The sequence below is a fragment of the Epinephelus moara genome, chromosome 10 (genome assembly GCF_006386435.1).
Source record: "Epinephelus moara isolate mb chromosome 10, YSFRI_EMoa_1.0, whole genome shotgun sequence".
NCBI classification, from domain to species: Eukaryota; Metazoa; Chordata; class Actinopteri; order Perciformes; family Serranidae; genus Epinephelus; species Epinephelus moara.
Genome location: NC_065515.1, coordinates 18,202,293 through 18,219,250, shown reverse-complemented (window position 1 = coordinate 18,219,250; position 16,958 = coordinate 18,202,293). Strand labels below are relative to the sequence as shown.

Here is a 16,958-nt window from a genome sequence, read left to right as displayed (position 1 = left end):
ATGACAAACTTACAGTAAATGGCTGAAATTGATAGTTTAATATGTGAACGCTCCCTTGGGCAAACTATTTTATATGAAATAAAATAATTGATTTGTCCCAATTAACTCATTCTGAGTGCTTTAGCATACCAAAAGTTTGTAATACTTTATCACGCTGACCCCAACTCTGGCAGCATAGTGCTCAGAAAGAGTTTAATGCAGGTGAGCAGTGGTAGCCATGAAAGAGATTGTGATCAGAGGGCTACGAGCACAAGAGGCCGTGGGGTACAAAGGTAAGTCCTGCAAGATCCCAGCAGAGTGCTGTGGGTTTACCTTTAATGGGAGGAGGCCTGTATGCAGTGAGAAAGGCTTTGTGGGATCTGACAGACAGTAAGTCACTACACATGCAGGAGAAATCCAGGCTCAGAGTAGACTTGGTCATGTTGAGCATACACTGAGTACGTTTTTCAGGTTGCTGGGTGGAGGAAGGAAGGATCAAGTTGTCATGTATGGTTTCTATTCACAATTGACTGCCCTTAGTTACTGTTACTTAGTTTGATAAGCTTGACAAAAAGAAGCATAAAATATATTAGATAGTTTCTGGGTGTCAGATAACATAGCTTCAAGAAGCCGACAACAAGGACTACAGCATGTGATGGAAGGATATATTCACTGTGTTAACCTTTGTGAACAAAGCTAAGCGATATGAATTAACAATACCACAAAAATAAGGAGGAAGCAAACAAGGCTGACGTTGGTGATCTGACATCAGGCTAACTTCTCTTGATGTAGCTATACGTTAGCTAGCTGTATAGCTAGCATTTTGCTAACATTAGCAAACTGTTAAGATGCAACTGTATACAATGTAATGTGTCTGTGAAGACTGAGACAGTCCTCAAGCCACATCTTTCAATCATCTTTAAAATTTGGTTTTCTTTTCAATATTTTTAACTAACACGTAGCATAGTGAGGTATAACAGGAAAGGGGAAAGTTGAATGAGGTGTTCGAAGTTTGCTCAACTGTTCTTGGAGCACAGAGTGTAAAGGGCCAGCACTTGTGCCCCCAGATATTGTTTTGTGACTTGTGTGCAAAGTGTGACAGTGTGCATGTGAAGATGGGACTATATTACGAAAGTGTGTTACCTTTTGCTGGATGGTGGAGTGTTTCTGCTCCATGTCCCTCTTCTCTTTGGCAGCATCCACCACCAGCTGGTCCAACTGCAAGAGAAGAGCAGAATCAAACCTCCTGGTCAGGCATATTTAATTCAAAATAGTGCACACAACAATTTAAGATGCATTCTGAAGTTGTTGTTTTTAGAAAACCTATTGTCTGTTTAGGGTGAATTCAAAAGGACTGAAACCCAAAATGACACAAACACAAATAAAACCATATTCCAACATGTGTCAGAATGTTTTGCTTTGTTGCCTGCATGTTAACAACCTTTATCGCACCTTACAATCACAGAGAAAGCTAGTAAGAGGTGAGTGGGTGTGACAGACATACAAGTTAACGCTGGGCCATTAAAACGAGAACCTTCTCTTCCCCCTGCACTTGAAAGGTGTTTGCAAGCATGTGTGCACAGAAGCTCTCCTTTCCATTTTTTAGAGCATAAATGATTCCAGCGAATAAACAACTCTTCTACGGGCTACATCGAGACAAGACAGGCCTTCTCCTCCAAACAAAATGGACCGTGCTGTGGAGGCTTCGTCATGTGTGAAATTGGATGGGGGGGTGATTGATTCTCCTCGTCCCCGTGAGTAACCATCGCATGTGCAAAGGAATACAACGGATCTTTTGAGCAGAGATGAAAGCAAAAAATTAAAAAAGGACTTCAGTGATTGCTGGAGGTCAAAGGGGGGATGCCGAAAATGTGCCAGTTTGCCTCACAGCTGTGATTAGTCTGTGGCCGCCATCTCACCTAAATCATTGCGTCTCAAACCTCAAACACACAAGGATCGGTGTCTGCATATGAAACATGAGTGTTGCATGTTTACTACAGATTAGCTGGGTTCATCATGTGCTTTTAATGCCTGCTTTGGTTTTACAGACACCAGTTACTGTACCACAACTTTAAGCTAAATGGCAATTCGTAATAACGGGTTACAGAGAAGTCAGTGTGCCAAATGAGATACAAGAGGGCGGAACTAACAGTTTACTCCATTCAGGTGGCGCTGAAGTTTTGTATTGCAGCTTTTAACGGCTGAAATTTTCAGCAAAACAACAGCTTACTTATTATCTGCTTAATTCACTGTGTTTTCTTTCACTGAATATATTGTTTTATGACAAAATATGACAAAAATGCTGTGATCCAAATTTTAGAGAAGACTTTATTTGAGGGAGCCGGGTCTTTTGTTTTGTTTGCAGAGGAAATGGGTGGACGGCAGGCTGATAACATCAGATGGGAAATGTTTTCCCCTGTCGCACCACAAAGACTTGTCCAGTCCAGTCCATGCTGCCTATCTGTATCTGCACAGGTACGTGTGTGCATTTGTATCTCTGCACATTTTGTGACTCACCTTACCTTTAACATCTTATCTATCTTACATGTGCAGCCCCCACCGATGATGTCAGCAAGGACAGACACCTCTGATGTTTCACTGTGTCTGTTTGTCACCTACAGACCACAGAACCACACTGATGGTCACTCGGCCTTCTGCTCTGATCTGCCTGGACTTGTAAAACTGTAGTGACAAGCTGCGTGACTCATGGAAAAGATACAAAACATCCTGTTGAATGAACATATTCACTCAGCACATGTTCAACCCTGAGGCTCTGTGTCATGGAAAGGGGCAATCAGCAGATTATCTTTATATTTAGAGGCAGTACAGCTGTTTCCAAAGGCAAAGGTGGAAGAAGTGGCATGAATCATCATCAAGTGGTCATTCAAACATGTTCAAAATGGACCAACAGCAATCTTAGTTTAAAAGGTTAACAAAGCATATGAACCCAGATAATATTTCCATGTTTAAAGATGTATTTTACTGCTGGAGAGATGGTCTTTTGTGTGGCGTTAGCTTTTGCTTAAGAGTTAGAGAACCTATAACTACCATAATATACCGGACCAATGAATGCTCCCGCTGGTGGGTGACGTACTGCGGGCTTGTATGTTTTGATGTAGAAAACTATATGTCAGCCGACTGGTAACAAACAATCTCAAATTACGGTTTAACAGTAAGCTACAATAAGTTTCTGAAAACGTCTGACGCGAGAAAAAGGCAATGCAGTAACAGTTTTACCATTTCATCTCAGCTATTCAAGCCTCCGTTTTCACAATACAGTAAACATTATGATGCCCACTTCCTGTCCCAAATTCTCATATTACAGCCAAACAGTGCTCTAAAATATTTTTCTGAAGACATTGTAGGTAAGAAAAGGGCAGTATAGTAACAGAATCTTGGTTTATATTTAATCACCACTGCCTGGTTTTACGGTATCATGAGAATTTGGTCTGAGATAAAGAGAGAGAGGGGGGCTCTCTCTCAATCCACTTCTATGCTCTTTGTGTCCGTGATGGTGGGCAAACAAAAATGCAGGAGTATAATCTGTAGTTTGAACAGTCCTGGAGCCAGTAAGAATTCGCTGGATGTGAGGTGAGAGATAAGCAGGGAGATCTGGGTGCCAGTAAGATGGAGGGAAGATTACAGTTCATTTACACATACTGCCCACATTGTTATGATACAGTGCTGGTTGGAAATGTAAGTGTCCTGTAATCCCCCCTGCTGTAACCTTCTATATCAGTTACTAAGCTTTTATCCATATACCACCTGAGTAACTCATTAACAGTTCCTCGGTTTTCTGCAACTACTGTGTGTAACTTCAACAACTTCCTGTGTTCTTCTGACCACTGTTTTTTATTAAATATTTTTCATAATTTTTTTTTTAGTCTATCTCCTGTTCCCAAGCAAAAACACTTGTAGCAATACCATGCCAGATAACCAAGGGCCTATACCGTAGTGTACGTTGCTTTAACTCCAAGCCAGAGTACGAAACCAGCTCAATTTTTTTTAAAATAGATGAAGACCAAAATGTACGAGCATTTTGTTAGTCTCTGTCACGATAATTACATTATCAACTAATCAAGGTTAGCAAAAATTATCGAGGTCATGTCCATACATCGTACGATAATGCCCTTATATTCCGATGCTTATTTGTTTACATAAGAATGTCACCAACATTTGGTTAACGTTATACGAGAATAAACTGCAAGGTTTTCCCCACCATTAAAAGACTTGGGTGCAGCGCCTACATGCAACACTTAGTCGAATGAACTGAAAAAAACAACAACAAAAAAACCTGCATAGGTCCCACGATACGATATTATCATGATATTTAAGCTGCAATACAATATTATTGCAATTTTAAACGTTTTACGATATGCTGAGTATTGTGATGATATATATTACAATTTAACACCATTTTTTTAAACTGCAAATTATGTCCCTATAGGAAAATTTTGTCAACATTTGTTTTTACCTAATAAGATAAAGTTTTCAGTCCATTCATCTTACTTAAGTCAATTTTATTGCAGCGAAATATATCTAGTGGACTTGAAAAGCAACTTATTTTATTTTTGTGGTCTGCTACCAAGAGCTTAAATTGTATTTAAAATATCAATAATCTATAAAACAAAAACAAAAAAATCAATACTTGGTGTTCACGCATCAATACATATGGTCACACTGCTTTCGTCCTCTCCAGTGAATATTCTTAAGAGTTAAAAGTTCATTGCCCTTAATATATTATGTCAGTGGCATTGAACAGTCTTAAAATGACAATAATATTGTTTATCGCAATTATTTCTGGGACAATAAGTCGTCCACCAAAAGTAGTTTCTGTGATATGCCTAGTGTCTTGTGTTAATTTTACCCCCCTTGATCTTTTTTTTATTGGCTACAGGCATCGAGTCACATTATCAGACCTGTTGACAGCTCCTCCACACCTCCCTGCACAGCCTCTCCACCTTCTTCAGCTTCATGACGGAGAGGAGAAAAGAAATAATCCACAATCCTCTTGTCAGTGCTTCCCACAGCTCGGCCTCTGATCTTCCTCTCCTTTCAGTTTTGTACTGTTCCAAATTCAGTGCGACAGGCTTAGGATCCGCACAACGCAGTTATACTTCAGTTGTTCATCGGCTTGAAACCAACCCTCTATCTCTCGCTTTCCCTCCCTCTGCAGGATCTGGTTTCTGAAACAGTCTTTTGCACTTCTCTCCCTTTTTTCTTCATACAATCCTCGCAGCCTTTTCAGTGCTGAGGGCTTACAGTCCACGCCTTTCCATTCTACTTCAATCACTTTTAGCTTTGAGAAGATTACATTCTGCTTCTTATCCCCTCCTAAAATCTGCTTTTCAAAGTGGCTCCTGTCATCCCCCTTTTCTTTTCCCAGCGCTCTTCGGTTCTGTCTGTCAATTTCTTGATAGTACCAACGTCAGATGGTTCCAACTTCAGAGCATGAGGGTTAGAAACCACACCATTCTCTCCAATCCAATTTGGAGGACCACTGTCCCAACTCTTCAGATCTGGTTTCCAAAATTGTCTTTTTTTCTGTTTCTCAAATAAAAAACATGGTTTGGTTCCTTTTTGTCGGTTCAAACATCAGAAAAACATGTTTACAAGTAACACTTTTCTCTTAAGAAGTTCCCTCTACTCTTCTGCTCCTCTCCAGCTTCCCACTCTGTGTCTGGACTCCTTTCTTCCTTGGTCTTGCAAAATCGTCCTCTCGTTCAGCTCTTCTACTGCTCCATTCTCAAGACTTTATATTCCACAAACTTTAGGAATCAATCTCGTGTTCCTTTGCTGTGTACGCTCAGCTGACTGTCAATGAGTCTGACTGTGGAAAACCTTTTCCCAGCCCTCTGGCTGCTTTCTTCCTCATTCCTGCACACTGTTACAGCAGCTCCACAGTGATAATCATCTTAAAGTCACATTCGGGCCATCCTCTGGCTCAGAGGGAAGGCTGTGTTTATCAGAGGATGCACACAGACACACAGACACACACATATACACACACAGAGGATAGCAACACAAACACAAAGACAGGAGGGAGGTCATCTGGAGGTGAAGGCAGAAGGTCAAAGTGCAGTTGTGCTGCTCCCTAATGATGCCAGAGTACACCCACGACCACTTGCGCACAAACTAAGAAGATGGCCAAAAGTAACATTTCACCTGATCACCTGAAAAACTCCCTCCAATCTCTAAACAAGCCCCTGAACAGCAAAACTGTTAAACAATATTGTCCCTGTCTCTGTAATAAAAACGTGTTTATCACAGAGCGCTGGTATGTAAACTTAGCCAACATTTATTCCGCTACTCTGCTCAAAATAGACTCATGTTTGCTTTTGTTGGAAGAGTTTATACTGTATGTTCTAATAACACTGCGAGTGTTCGCCCACGACTAGCTTAGTGTTTATTTTTCAATTTAAATTAATGGGGAAAAAAGAGAAACACAAATTGTGACCCATCCAAATTAATTTCTTAGCTGACAAAGTCAAAGGGTAACTTTTTATTTTTTTCAACCTAGACCCCATTTCCCAGTGTTTTTAACTCAAAGTGACAAATGGAAAAAACAATTCTTAAAAGTGGTCCAGTACTGAGCGAGAGCGCTACATCCAGCAGCTGTGAAACTGGCTGCAGTGTAGCAGCCAGTTGTGGACATACGAGAGTGCATATATATGCTCGGAGTGAGCATATATATGCACTCTCGTATGTCCACTAAAAGTGTTTGTTTTTGACACTGACAGGCTCAGATTGTCATGGTAAGGGTCTGACAACATTATGAAAAGGATTCCTAAAGGGATAGATCTTTTTTGTTTCACCAGAAACAGCCCCAAAATCGCCAAAGCCAAACCCACCAGACTCCATTTGAAGGCACAGTAATTTTATCATCATCATAAAACATACTTCATTCAAATTTGACAATAACAAGATAAAACTAAGGAAAATCATCTTGTTTTGTTTTTCCACTGTTCCAACAATCATCAACTCTGGTTTGGTTGATATAAACCCTTAATATGCTGGCTCTATACGTGCTAAAATTAAAACGAGTCTGGGGACAGTTGCATACATAACATTGTCAGACACTTATAATAAAAATCTGAGCCTGTAAGTGTAAAAACAAGCACTTTCAGCGGACGTAAATTGACATTGCACATTTGCCACACAGCATTACTTTGTAGCCTGTTTCACTGCTGCTGGCTGCAACACTCTAGCTCAATATCAATTAAAAAAATTGTTGTTCCATTAGTAATTTAGACACAAAAACTAAAGTAATAATAGGGTCCAGGTTGAAAAATACTGAAGTTATAACCGTTAAGACAGAGTTCAATATGTTCCAACATCAAATTAATGTAAAATATGTAACATTCATTAATTCATTTCCTGTAACTGCTTATCTTGGTTCAGGATCAAGGGTGTGCTGGAGCCTATCCCAGCTGTAACTGGGCAAGGGGCGGGGTACACCCTAGACAGGTCACCAGGTTATCACAGGGCTGACACAGAGACAGACAACCATTCACACTCACATTCACACCTACGGGCAATTAACCTAGCCTGCATGTCTTTGGATTCCTGCAGGAAGCCAGAGAAGCTGGAGCAAACCATCACTGACATGCAGAGAACATGCAAAGTCCACACAGGGCCTAAGATGGCCATTAGATTCGAACCCGAAACCCTCTTGCTGTGAGGTGACAGTGCTAACCACTGTAGCACCATGCCTCTAGTATGTAAACTCTAAATTCGAAAAATTATGACAAAACATCTGTCTGAATGGTAGTAAGTAAAGTAGTAAAGTTACAATACTACTTAAAAAAACACAATTACCTTGCTTCATTAATGATGTAAAAATGTTGACTAATGAATAATACTGAGAAGGAAAAATATATTTTCTATATAATCACTGATTTTTGTTGATATCAATTATGAAATTTGCACTAACTCATATGTCATAGTGTTCAGTTACAGCATTTCTTATTTCCTGTAATGGGTGTGTATGGGTGTGTACACTGTAGCCTGTACCTGTCCTCCTAGTTGTTTCATCAGAGGTTGTAGTTCACTGAAGAGGTCATATCCTTGGTGGAAGAACGTCAGGTGGGCATACATGAAGGACAACATCTGTGGAGAAGACAGTGATCACTCACAGAGCTGGTAATGGCTGCTACACAGATCATCTGATATGTAAGAAAATTATACTCACTGATTTCAGGATCTCCGATCGTCTCTTTGATTGTAGCACATTGATCTGTAATGTAAAAATAAGGCAGTGAGAAGTGGGAAGGGGTTTTTATCGTTGACGTTTTTCAGCAAAACTGAAATAAGGAAATCACTGAGGAAAAGTCCCAGACATATCTGTGAAAATGAAAGAAAGAAAGAACAGATGACAGAGGGGGAAATGAGGTAAGATACTGAAGAAGAAATAAAAAAAAGGACTTCTTAGGAAAGGGACAAATAAAAGAAAGCAGACAAGCGTGAAATGAGTGGAACTGAAGCAGAAAAATCGCACCATCACCCCGAGCGTTAGTGGATAGTAGTTCCCAGTATGGACACCAGGAGGAGCTCCATGTCTCATGTTTAACTCAGAGAGGCTGTTGGAGCCTGTCTCACCTATCATCTACACTACCCTGCTGCATTCACTGTAGCCTCCTGCCTGTCTCTCTGATTCTGTGTTTGTGTGTGTTTGGTACAGACACTTCCTCATCTTGAGCTAATTACCACTGTGCTGCTCATCTAGCCTGGGAGGTTTCTGTAATGTTGCCGAGGAGAGATAAATAATGACAGGTTGTAAATACAGTCAGTGATGCTGGCTGGCTTCATTGTGACTGACAGGAGCTAATGACTCCTGTGTGACAGCGGAGTCACTGACTGGGTGTGGTGAATGCATTTGGCTACTGTAGAAGGCGAGGCAGCTTCAGAATGAGATTTAACACATATGCTTATGCATTAACCTGGGTCCAGTGGGTTTCCTTTTTGTGTTCAAGAATGCAGGGACATGAGGAATGTGATCCACTGAAGAATAAAGTTCAGAGGGAGGAGTGAGGCTGGTTATGGGTTAGAGGTTTGGGGTTTTTCTTTAATATGTAGACAAGAGGAAGTTGGAGATGATGTTATGCAAGCCTTTATAATTATTATAATTATTATTTCTAGTTTATGATTATAATAATTATTGTTTTCCCTTATTCATTTATTTTATTTGAGTGTATTTAAGTGTGCTCTTCCTATGTCTTGTTGACATGTTTGTTCATATGGAAAAGAACCATAGTAAAGTAATTAATTTATTGTTATAATAATGACTGTTTTCCCTTACATTATTTATTTATTATGTATCTATTCATTATTGATTGATTGATTGATTGATTGATTGAAGTGTGTTCTTCCTATGTCTTTTGTCATTATGTTTGATTATAGGGAAAAGAAGCATGGCACAATTATTATTATTATCATTATTCTCCCTTATTTATTTATTTTATTTATCGGTTTTATTTATTAATTGATTTAATTTTATTTTTATTTATGCATTGACATTATCTAATGACAAAGAGACATAGCAAAATTAATAAATTTTTTTAGTCTCCCTTATTTATTTATTTTATATGTTTTATTTTTTTAATTTATTTATTGAAGTGTGTTCTTTCCATGTCTTTTGACATTATGTTTGTTTATATGGAAAATAAGCGTGGCAGAATTAATTAATTTATTATCATTAATATTAATATTATTATTATCCCTTATTTATTAATTAATTAATTTATTTATTTTATTTATCGGTTTTATTTATTCATTGACATTATTAAATGACAAAGAGACATGGCAAAATTAATTCATTTATTATTACAATAATTACCGTTTTCCCTTTCTTTATTTCATTTAGCTGTTTGACTATTTATTTAATTATTTATTAAAGTGTTTTCTTCCTATGTCTTTTTGACACTCTTAGTTAATATGAAAAAGAAGCATGGCAACACCATGTTTTCTTATCTCTGAAAATGATGATTCACAATAAAAACATTTGAAACAGAAGGATGAAAGTTCAAATCCTTGTTGTGGCCCAGGATATTTTATTTGGCCAGGTTGTGAGGCCCTCTTCCTTGGTAACACTAACCACACTCTGTGTTTGTACACAGCTGTAACTCCCACCCGGGGGACGAAGCTTATTTTTCCATCTCCTCGCCACAGCAGCTGACGCATCACAACTTTTACAAGCCCCCCTCCTTCCCTCGATTACAGTCAATTAGTAGTTTTGAATGGAGTGGCACCTCTAAGCGATGGTTGTTTAACTGGCAAAGTGCTTTACTGGGTCAACAAACACAAATGCCACGAGCTAAATTTATGAGCACTTGGTTGGTAAGTTGTGGTGATTCCAAACACACAAAGTTTGAGCAAGACTTAGGCTTGACTTAGTCACTATTAAGGCGGGGGAAATTTCAGGTTTGCTAAGTTTGTAAACATACAACTCCCATTCATCTCCACTAGCGGTAAATGTGCTTCGGATTTTCTGTGTTTTGTGTGTTTAAATTTTAGGCAATGGTCTGCATGTGAGTGTTGACAACATCTGCATGAAGTCAGACGGCTGTATCCTCTGTTTTACTGCGTGATGTGTTTTTTCATGTTACAACATTTAACTGTTGTTTTTTCTAGGCCTCACCAACAGCCAATAGAGCAAACCCGAAGATTAAAGTTCCGTATTTTATGATCTGGCTCTACGTGGCACAGCAGGGTAAAGAGAAACGCTTGATTCTTAAAATGTCATGAAGTCTGGAACTACAACCTCTCTCATATATTTTCCTCTGCCTCTACCATCTTGCATGTCACTGTAAACTGTGCACTGTATAATTAAGCAAAAATGCCACAAAAACAATCTAAAAAGAACAAAAAAATAAAGCAGAAACCCGTCTCACATGTTTCCTGCAAGCGCAGCTGCAGAAGTTAGCAGCATTTTAAAAGTGCTGACAGCACTATCCGAATGCGAAACTTTACAAGAGACCCATTTAAATCAGCTGTGCTAGCTGCTGGGCTTATAGATTTCCTATAAGCAGACTAACAGGGAAGATATAAAACTCAACTAATTTCTCACAGCCAGGCTTCATTTTATGAGCGAGTGATTATGCAGTGGGCCAGTGGAGCAGACTGCCAAACCTATTTTGAAACCTGCTTTTGGGTTTCTTTTCAGAATCTAATTTTGGAGCGAGCTGTGCCCATACAGCATTGTCTGTTCCTTTGGAGAGAGATTCAATAAGAGGGCTGGCAGCTGCCTTATCAGGAAGCCTGGAGCATTCATCAGTGCTACTGTGGCCACAAGGACAGACCGAGGGCTCAGCTGATGTGTTCAATGATACATGAGCAGGTTTTTACCACAAAAGTCTGAGTACAAGACTTCTGTTTGACTTTGACAAAAAAAAGGTTGAATAGATCTAAAAAGATATTCAAGCACAAGAAGAAGGAACGTATTTGCACAAAAGGAGTTTGCAGTGTTGGATATCAAAACACAAGATGTTGTCCCCTGAAAGTCATTTCACACTGCAAAGGTGATTCTGAAAAGGCAATTGTGTTGCAAGCAAGCAGGGCCGCCCATACAGGGGTAAAAGGGGAAAAGTTTTCTGGGGCTGAGACTCTAGGTGGGCCCATGAAGGCCGACAATAATCATTGTCACCCTAAATATAAGGAATAATTACAAAATTTTTGAACGGGCTGGAGCCATAAAACTCCCCTGGGGCAATGCCATGATGTTACTACAGCACCCCTCAACAAGCTAACGCCCCAAAGGCAGAGGTGGACATTTATTTGAGAGACAATCCCCTCCTCGTTGGATACTAATCCTCTTCATTGGTGGAAAGGGTCGGAAAACTTTCTGTTGCGCAGAACACAGTCCAATATCTGCCCGCTTAGCATGGGCTAATGCTGCAGCAGCAGCAGCAGCTAACATCCAAAGCTCAGCTGGTAAACGGTCCAAACAAACTCACACTAACACTGAAATGGCTTGACTCTGTTGTTAAACCTGTTAGGCAACATTAGCTGTGTGATGCTAACAATTAGCATTACATGGTTAACCACCATACACACACACTCACTTGTCGGTTAGTGGTTGATGCTCGGTTAACGAGGGTTGGCTATTGTTCCCAAAAAAGGTCTAAATTAGCATCCCTATGTGGCAACATTCTTACTGTCAGACCTGAGGGGTTTTTCTTACAGTAAATAAAAAAATTAAAAAAAAAAATTCTGTCTTTTCTTGTGTACTTCCTCCGCCTGCTTTCTTCCTCTTCTGCTTGTTCTCAAATTATCCAGCCTAAAAATATGAATCATTTCTCCGTCACATTGCTTCATCAAGCATGATGGTTTATCATTTTGTTGCTAACGTGTCAAAGGATGTAAACTTCATAATAGGTTTAGTTATAAACATGAGGAGACAGCAGCATTTTATCCATTATGATGTGTGCACTGTGAAAAACATCCCTTAATAATGATCACATCACTGTTTACTGTTCGCACCAAGAAAAAAAAAAAAACTTCTTCTGCTAGTCCTGTCATCACTGCCACGGCTAATTCAAATGCTGCTCTCTGAGTCCTGCTGATGCATCTGCTTCTACGTTCGTTTGTTTTTTGAGCTAAATGGACTCTGATGTGGTAAACTGGAACATGACAGGTGGACGAGCTTGGGTGTTTCACTTTGGATGTAACAGAATTAAACACATCTGCTGGTCGTTCCTCTTTGTGCCACATCAGCATTTTCAATCTGACTCAGCATGTTAAGTTCCATATCCAGATCCATTTTGGCCACAGAGACATATCGTACATGGCGTTGTGCAGCTCATCTTATTTTTTAGCTTCTATGTTAAAAGCTGCATGTCAGCAATCTTGTTATATTACTTCAGAGAACCAAATATATTATTTCATGTGCTGCAAAATGTGGTCTTAAATGAGGTTCAGCATTAAAGGAATTCAATGACTACAGCATGTACTGAAATAATATGCACATGGCTTTTCTATAATTTCTTTATTTGGCACATTTTAAAGGCAGGCAAGTTTAAAATAATACAATCTCATCAGTGCTACTTGAAATTTCCACAGATTTACGACCTCTGACGCTTTTCTCTTCGAAAACAAACAGACCTCTGCTGTGATGTTGATTTTTGTTCGTTACCTGTCACTTAAAGAGAGCTTCAATTTAAATGCAGAGTGAGTCGTCGTACCTGTAAAACGTAGTCGAGGACGATGTGTCGGAAGCACTTGCGTGTGGCAGTGAGGATGTTCGTGGCCTCCTCCACCTCATGCTGCTTGTTGCGGGGAGCCTGTGCATTCTTAATCAGCGCCGCCTCCTTTTCCTCGCTCACTTTGTCGAATTGCTTCTTGGCTTCTTTGAACTTACGTATGTCACTGACAAAGGAAGGGAGACGACAGAGGGTTATCAAGACAAACACATTTAATTCAGTGCTTATTGCACAAGTATTTATTAACATGTGGAGGTTCTAATGGGGAAATCAACAAATACACCACCCGCAAAGTGATTATTTGTCTGTCTAGTACTCACCGTGTGTTACCTTGAATTTGTGAAGAAAACTTTGCTTTTCTCATAAGCCTCCATGGTGAACGAAGAATCCAAAAATGGCGAACATGTTTATTAATTGAAGTATCCAGTTGTATGCTCAGTATTTCCCAAACGATCTTGTTTTTGCTCAAACATTATAACTAAAAACACGTCAGTACAAACAGTCTCACGTATGGCGGAGTAGCTTGCCTGGGCACACTAGGCCCAGATCACACAGAAGGTGTTTTGCACGTTGCACTGCATTACCTTTTTTTTATTTGAATGCCACTAGTGAAAAAAAAAAAAAAAATTATTATTGTTGCCAGGCAACCCCAGACACACCTCCTCATTATAATCTTCCCCTGCAATCAATCTACCATTTATTTATTTATAGTTGTTTGACAGTAGTATCTAGTTCCTAAAATGTTCAGGCAGAGGGTACTTGCTCAAGCTCTGGTTGAGGGTGTTTGTCGGCACAGGGAAACAGAGATCTGTGTGGGTGCATGAGACCCTAAAAAAGTGGTCGGATCATGGGGAGTACCACCAGTTGGTCCAGGAGCTTTGCCTCCATGATGGCCATTTCCAGGTATATTTTAGGATGACTCGGGGTAGTTCGACAACCTGCTGTCTATCGTCGGGCCGTATAGCTCTGGGTATCCAGCAACCTCCCCCACCAGTTTCTCCTCCATTGTTTACCAACTGTAAACTTGTTGTCATGACCACCACAGAAGGCCCACCTCTCAAATCGTCCGATTGGACAATGGGAGAAAAGATGACGAAAACAAGAAGACGTGGGACATCTTTCCTCTTTGAGTCAAAGTTTTTTCAACTCGAGTTCAGAGTGCTCCGGCAAAAACGCCAGGCGCAACTCAAAAACTGCGCGCAAAATGCTTCATTCTCATTAAAATGAATTACAAAAAGGCTCCTCCAGCAGCTAAAACGCATCCTGTGTGATCAAGGCCTGATGCGTTTGAACTATGCTCAAATGGAGCTCAAGAGCATGGGCGTTCTCCTGGATGGAAGTGAATAGTAGTAAAATGCATGTGTAGGAAGTACTGAGCACACGACTGGATAAATGAGACTTGGATTATACTGCACAGGTTGTGTGAGAGTTTGTAAACAGAAGTTTTGATATTGGTTTGCGGTTGTTGGATTGTTCACCATGGAGGCATGTGAGAAAAACAAAGTTCATTCCATTCATCATGGTCATTTTGTAGGTTAAGTTTTCTTTTAAAATTTAGGAAAATAATCAGCTGTAAATTAAATCTAAGATACAATTTTATCCATTAGGATGTAAGAATAAAGGTTTAACAACTTGTTACTTGCACTGGGTTGAGATACCCTTATTTGCACGCAGGGGTCAAAGGTGCTTTCATAAATCTTGGCTGGCTGGAAATCCACGAGGGTTAAAACAAACAAAATGATTTGCAAAACCTATTTGACCCAGGTCTCGTGTTGTGATTGTGTAAGTGACTGGACTGCACCACTTGTCTTGAGGAGGAGGACAAATCTCTGCGCCCCATATTTGTTCTTTAGTGTTTCTTTGCCTAAGTGAGATTAATGTTTGAGTGCTGCAAGGTAGAGAGTAATTACGAAGGAGCATGTTTCCCAGCTTTCTCTGAGAAGCATGGGTGCTGCTGATGTGGGTGTTAAGCCTCAGTGTGCCAGGGGCAAAAGCTGCTAATCCTTATAATGAAATAAACCAGAAGGCCCCACTGCTTTCTGCACTTATACAAGCAGTCTGGAATTCAGCGCTGTATTAGGAGGCTTTAAACTGTAGGATATGAATAGAAAACATTGTTACATATATATTAATATAACTTGGTGTCCTTACATGCCCCGTCTGGAGTGTCAGACATCCCTCCAGGCTCTGCTTTATATTTATAATATCTAGAGTGGGCTTTCTATAGTCAATATCCATTACACTTTTCCTCCAACAAGAATTTAAATTACAAGTATTTAGTTCACCTCATAAAGTCCAGTGTTCCTCATTCTAAGCTGATCTGGATACAAGCATGAGTGAAATGTAAATGTGCTGTTGAAGCTTGTTCTCACAGAGATGACACAAAAAGTAAAATTAGGCCATTATTCAAGAGCTCAGACCGCTCAGAGATATAATCAGCTTTATCCATCTTTATTCAGCTCATACTCACTCTTTGACAAATGTTTGAAGCTGGGTCTTGATTGATCTCTGGGCCTGATCGAATAATATCTGTGAAGGAAAAAAAGAAAAAGAGTAAATTCTCCTTTTTTCTGTAGGTAGCTGAACAAATCAAGCATTAAACATCTCGAGGCACTTCTATTAAAAAGCGGCAAAAAGCTGATAAATGTATTCACTTTCCAGGCCATGGGGTGACTTGCAAGTCAGCATTCTGCATCTCTGTTTAGGAGGATTTTTGTTAACATCACAGGGTGCAATTAGGCTGCTAAATTTACATAAACAAGCTGACTTTGTAAACTCCCCTCATAAAGACATAAACACGAGAAATGACGTGATGCACTTATTCTTGGCAGTGAGTCATACCCTCATTAACCTGCATGCTTCCTTGAAAATGGGCTACCAAGCAAAAGGCCAGACAAACTCGTCTCTCTAAAACAGGGCTTTCAGCGTGACTTCCTGGCCGGACAAGACAATATGAGCAGTGTGGCTGGGAGAGGCTACCAGTGACAAACAGATTGAGCACTGTGTTTGAGGGGATCATGTGCTGAAAGATCGCTGAGTGGCAAAAACCTATCTGACAGTCAGCTGACGTGACCGCAGTTTCCACTGTTGAGTCACAGTCGCGGCCCTGCGCTGCGGCTCCTGGAGGCTTTAAGGGGTCTAGTCAAGGAAGCTAATAAGAGGATATGGTGAAGAAAGAGTCCGCTGTTGAGTCATGGTAGACTGCCCACCCCGCAGCTTTTTAGGACACTGGTTAAGAAGACGTATACAGTATCTCGCTTAACCTGGGGATTTTACAGTGTGGCTTAAAGGTGGAACTTAGACTGTATGTATGTAGAACCCAATTCAACTAAACCTGAACAAAACTAGCCAAAAACTCCTCAAGGTGATACACATGTAATTACTGTGGACAGAAATGTGAGATTTAGTTCTTATTCAAACTACTGTTTTTCAACTTTCTATCAAAGAGATGGTTTAATACTGCATTCAGCTTTAACAGCTACATGAATCATTAGTATTAAAACATGACGTTAATGGGGAAAAGATCCTAACATCCTAAACTGTAAGGTGACGTCTTCAGATGACTTGTCTGATGAACAGTCTAAAATCCATGCAAAGACATTTACTGGCAAATTCACAAACATGGACTGCGGCTGCTGATAGCACCATGAACTGCGCATCACTCGCTATCTGCCCCGTTTCAAGTGCCAATTCACAAAGGAAACACACTAATGATATTACAGTGCAAACACACCCAGAAAGTTTCGCAGCTCTGTGCAGTATGCCCTATTTTGCATGTATCTA

At 40.0% G+C, this 16,958-nt stretch overlaps 1 protein-coding gene across 2 annotated transcripts in view; it reads right to left on the bottom strand.

Moving 5' to 3' along the window:
- The window catches only part of LOC126396450 (arf-GAP with coiled-coil, ANK repeat and PH domain-containing protein 2-like), a 72,045-nt gene that overhangs the window by 27,487 nt on the left and 27,600 nt on the right, over positions 1 to 16,958 (bottom strand). For both annotated transcript variants that reach the window (XM_050054539.1, XM_050054540.1), the window contains exons 5-9: positions 15,646 to 15,704; positions 13,158 to 13,341; positions 8,171 to 8,215; positions 7,993 to 8,088; positions 1,123 to 1,197 (exon numbers count right to left, since the gene is read on the bottom strand). In XM_050054539.1, the coding sequence (XP_049910496.1) occupies positions 1,123 to 1,197; positions 7,993 to 8,088; positions 8,171 to 8,215; positions 13,158 to 13,341; positions 15,646 to 15,704 (459 nt within the window). The remainder of the gene's footprint in view (positions 1 to 1,122; positions 1,198 to 7,992; positions 8,089 to 8,170; positions 8,216 to 13,157; positions 13,342 to 15,645; positions 15,705 to 16,958) is intronic.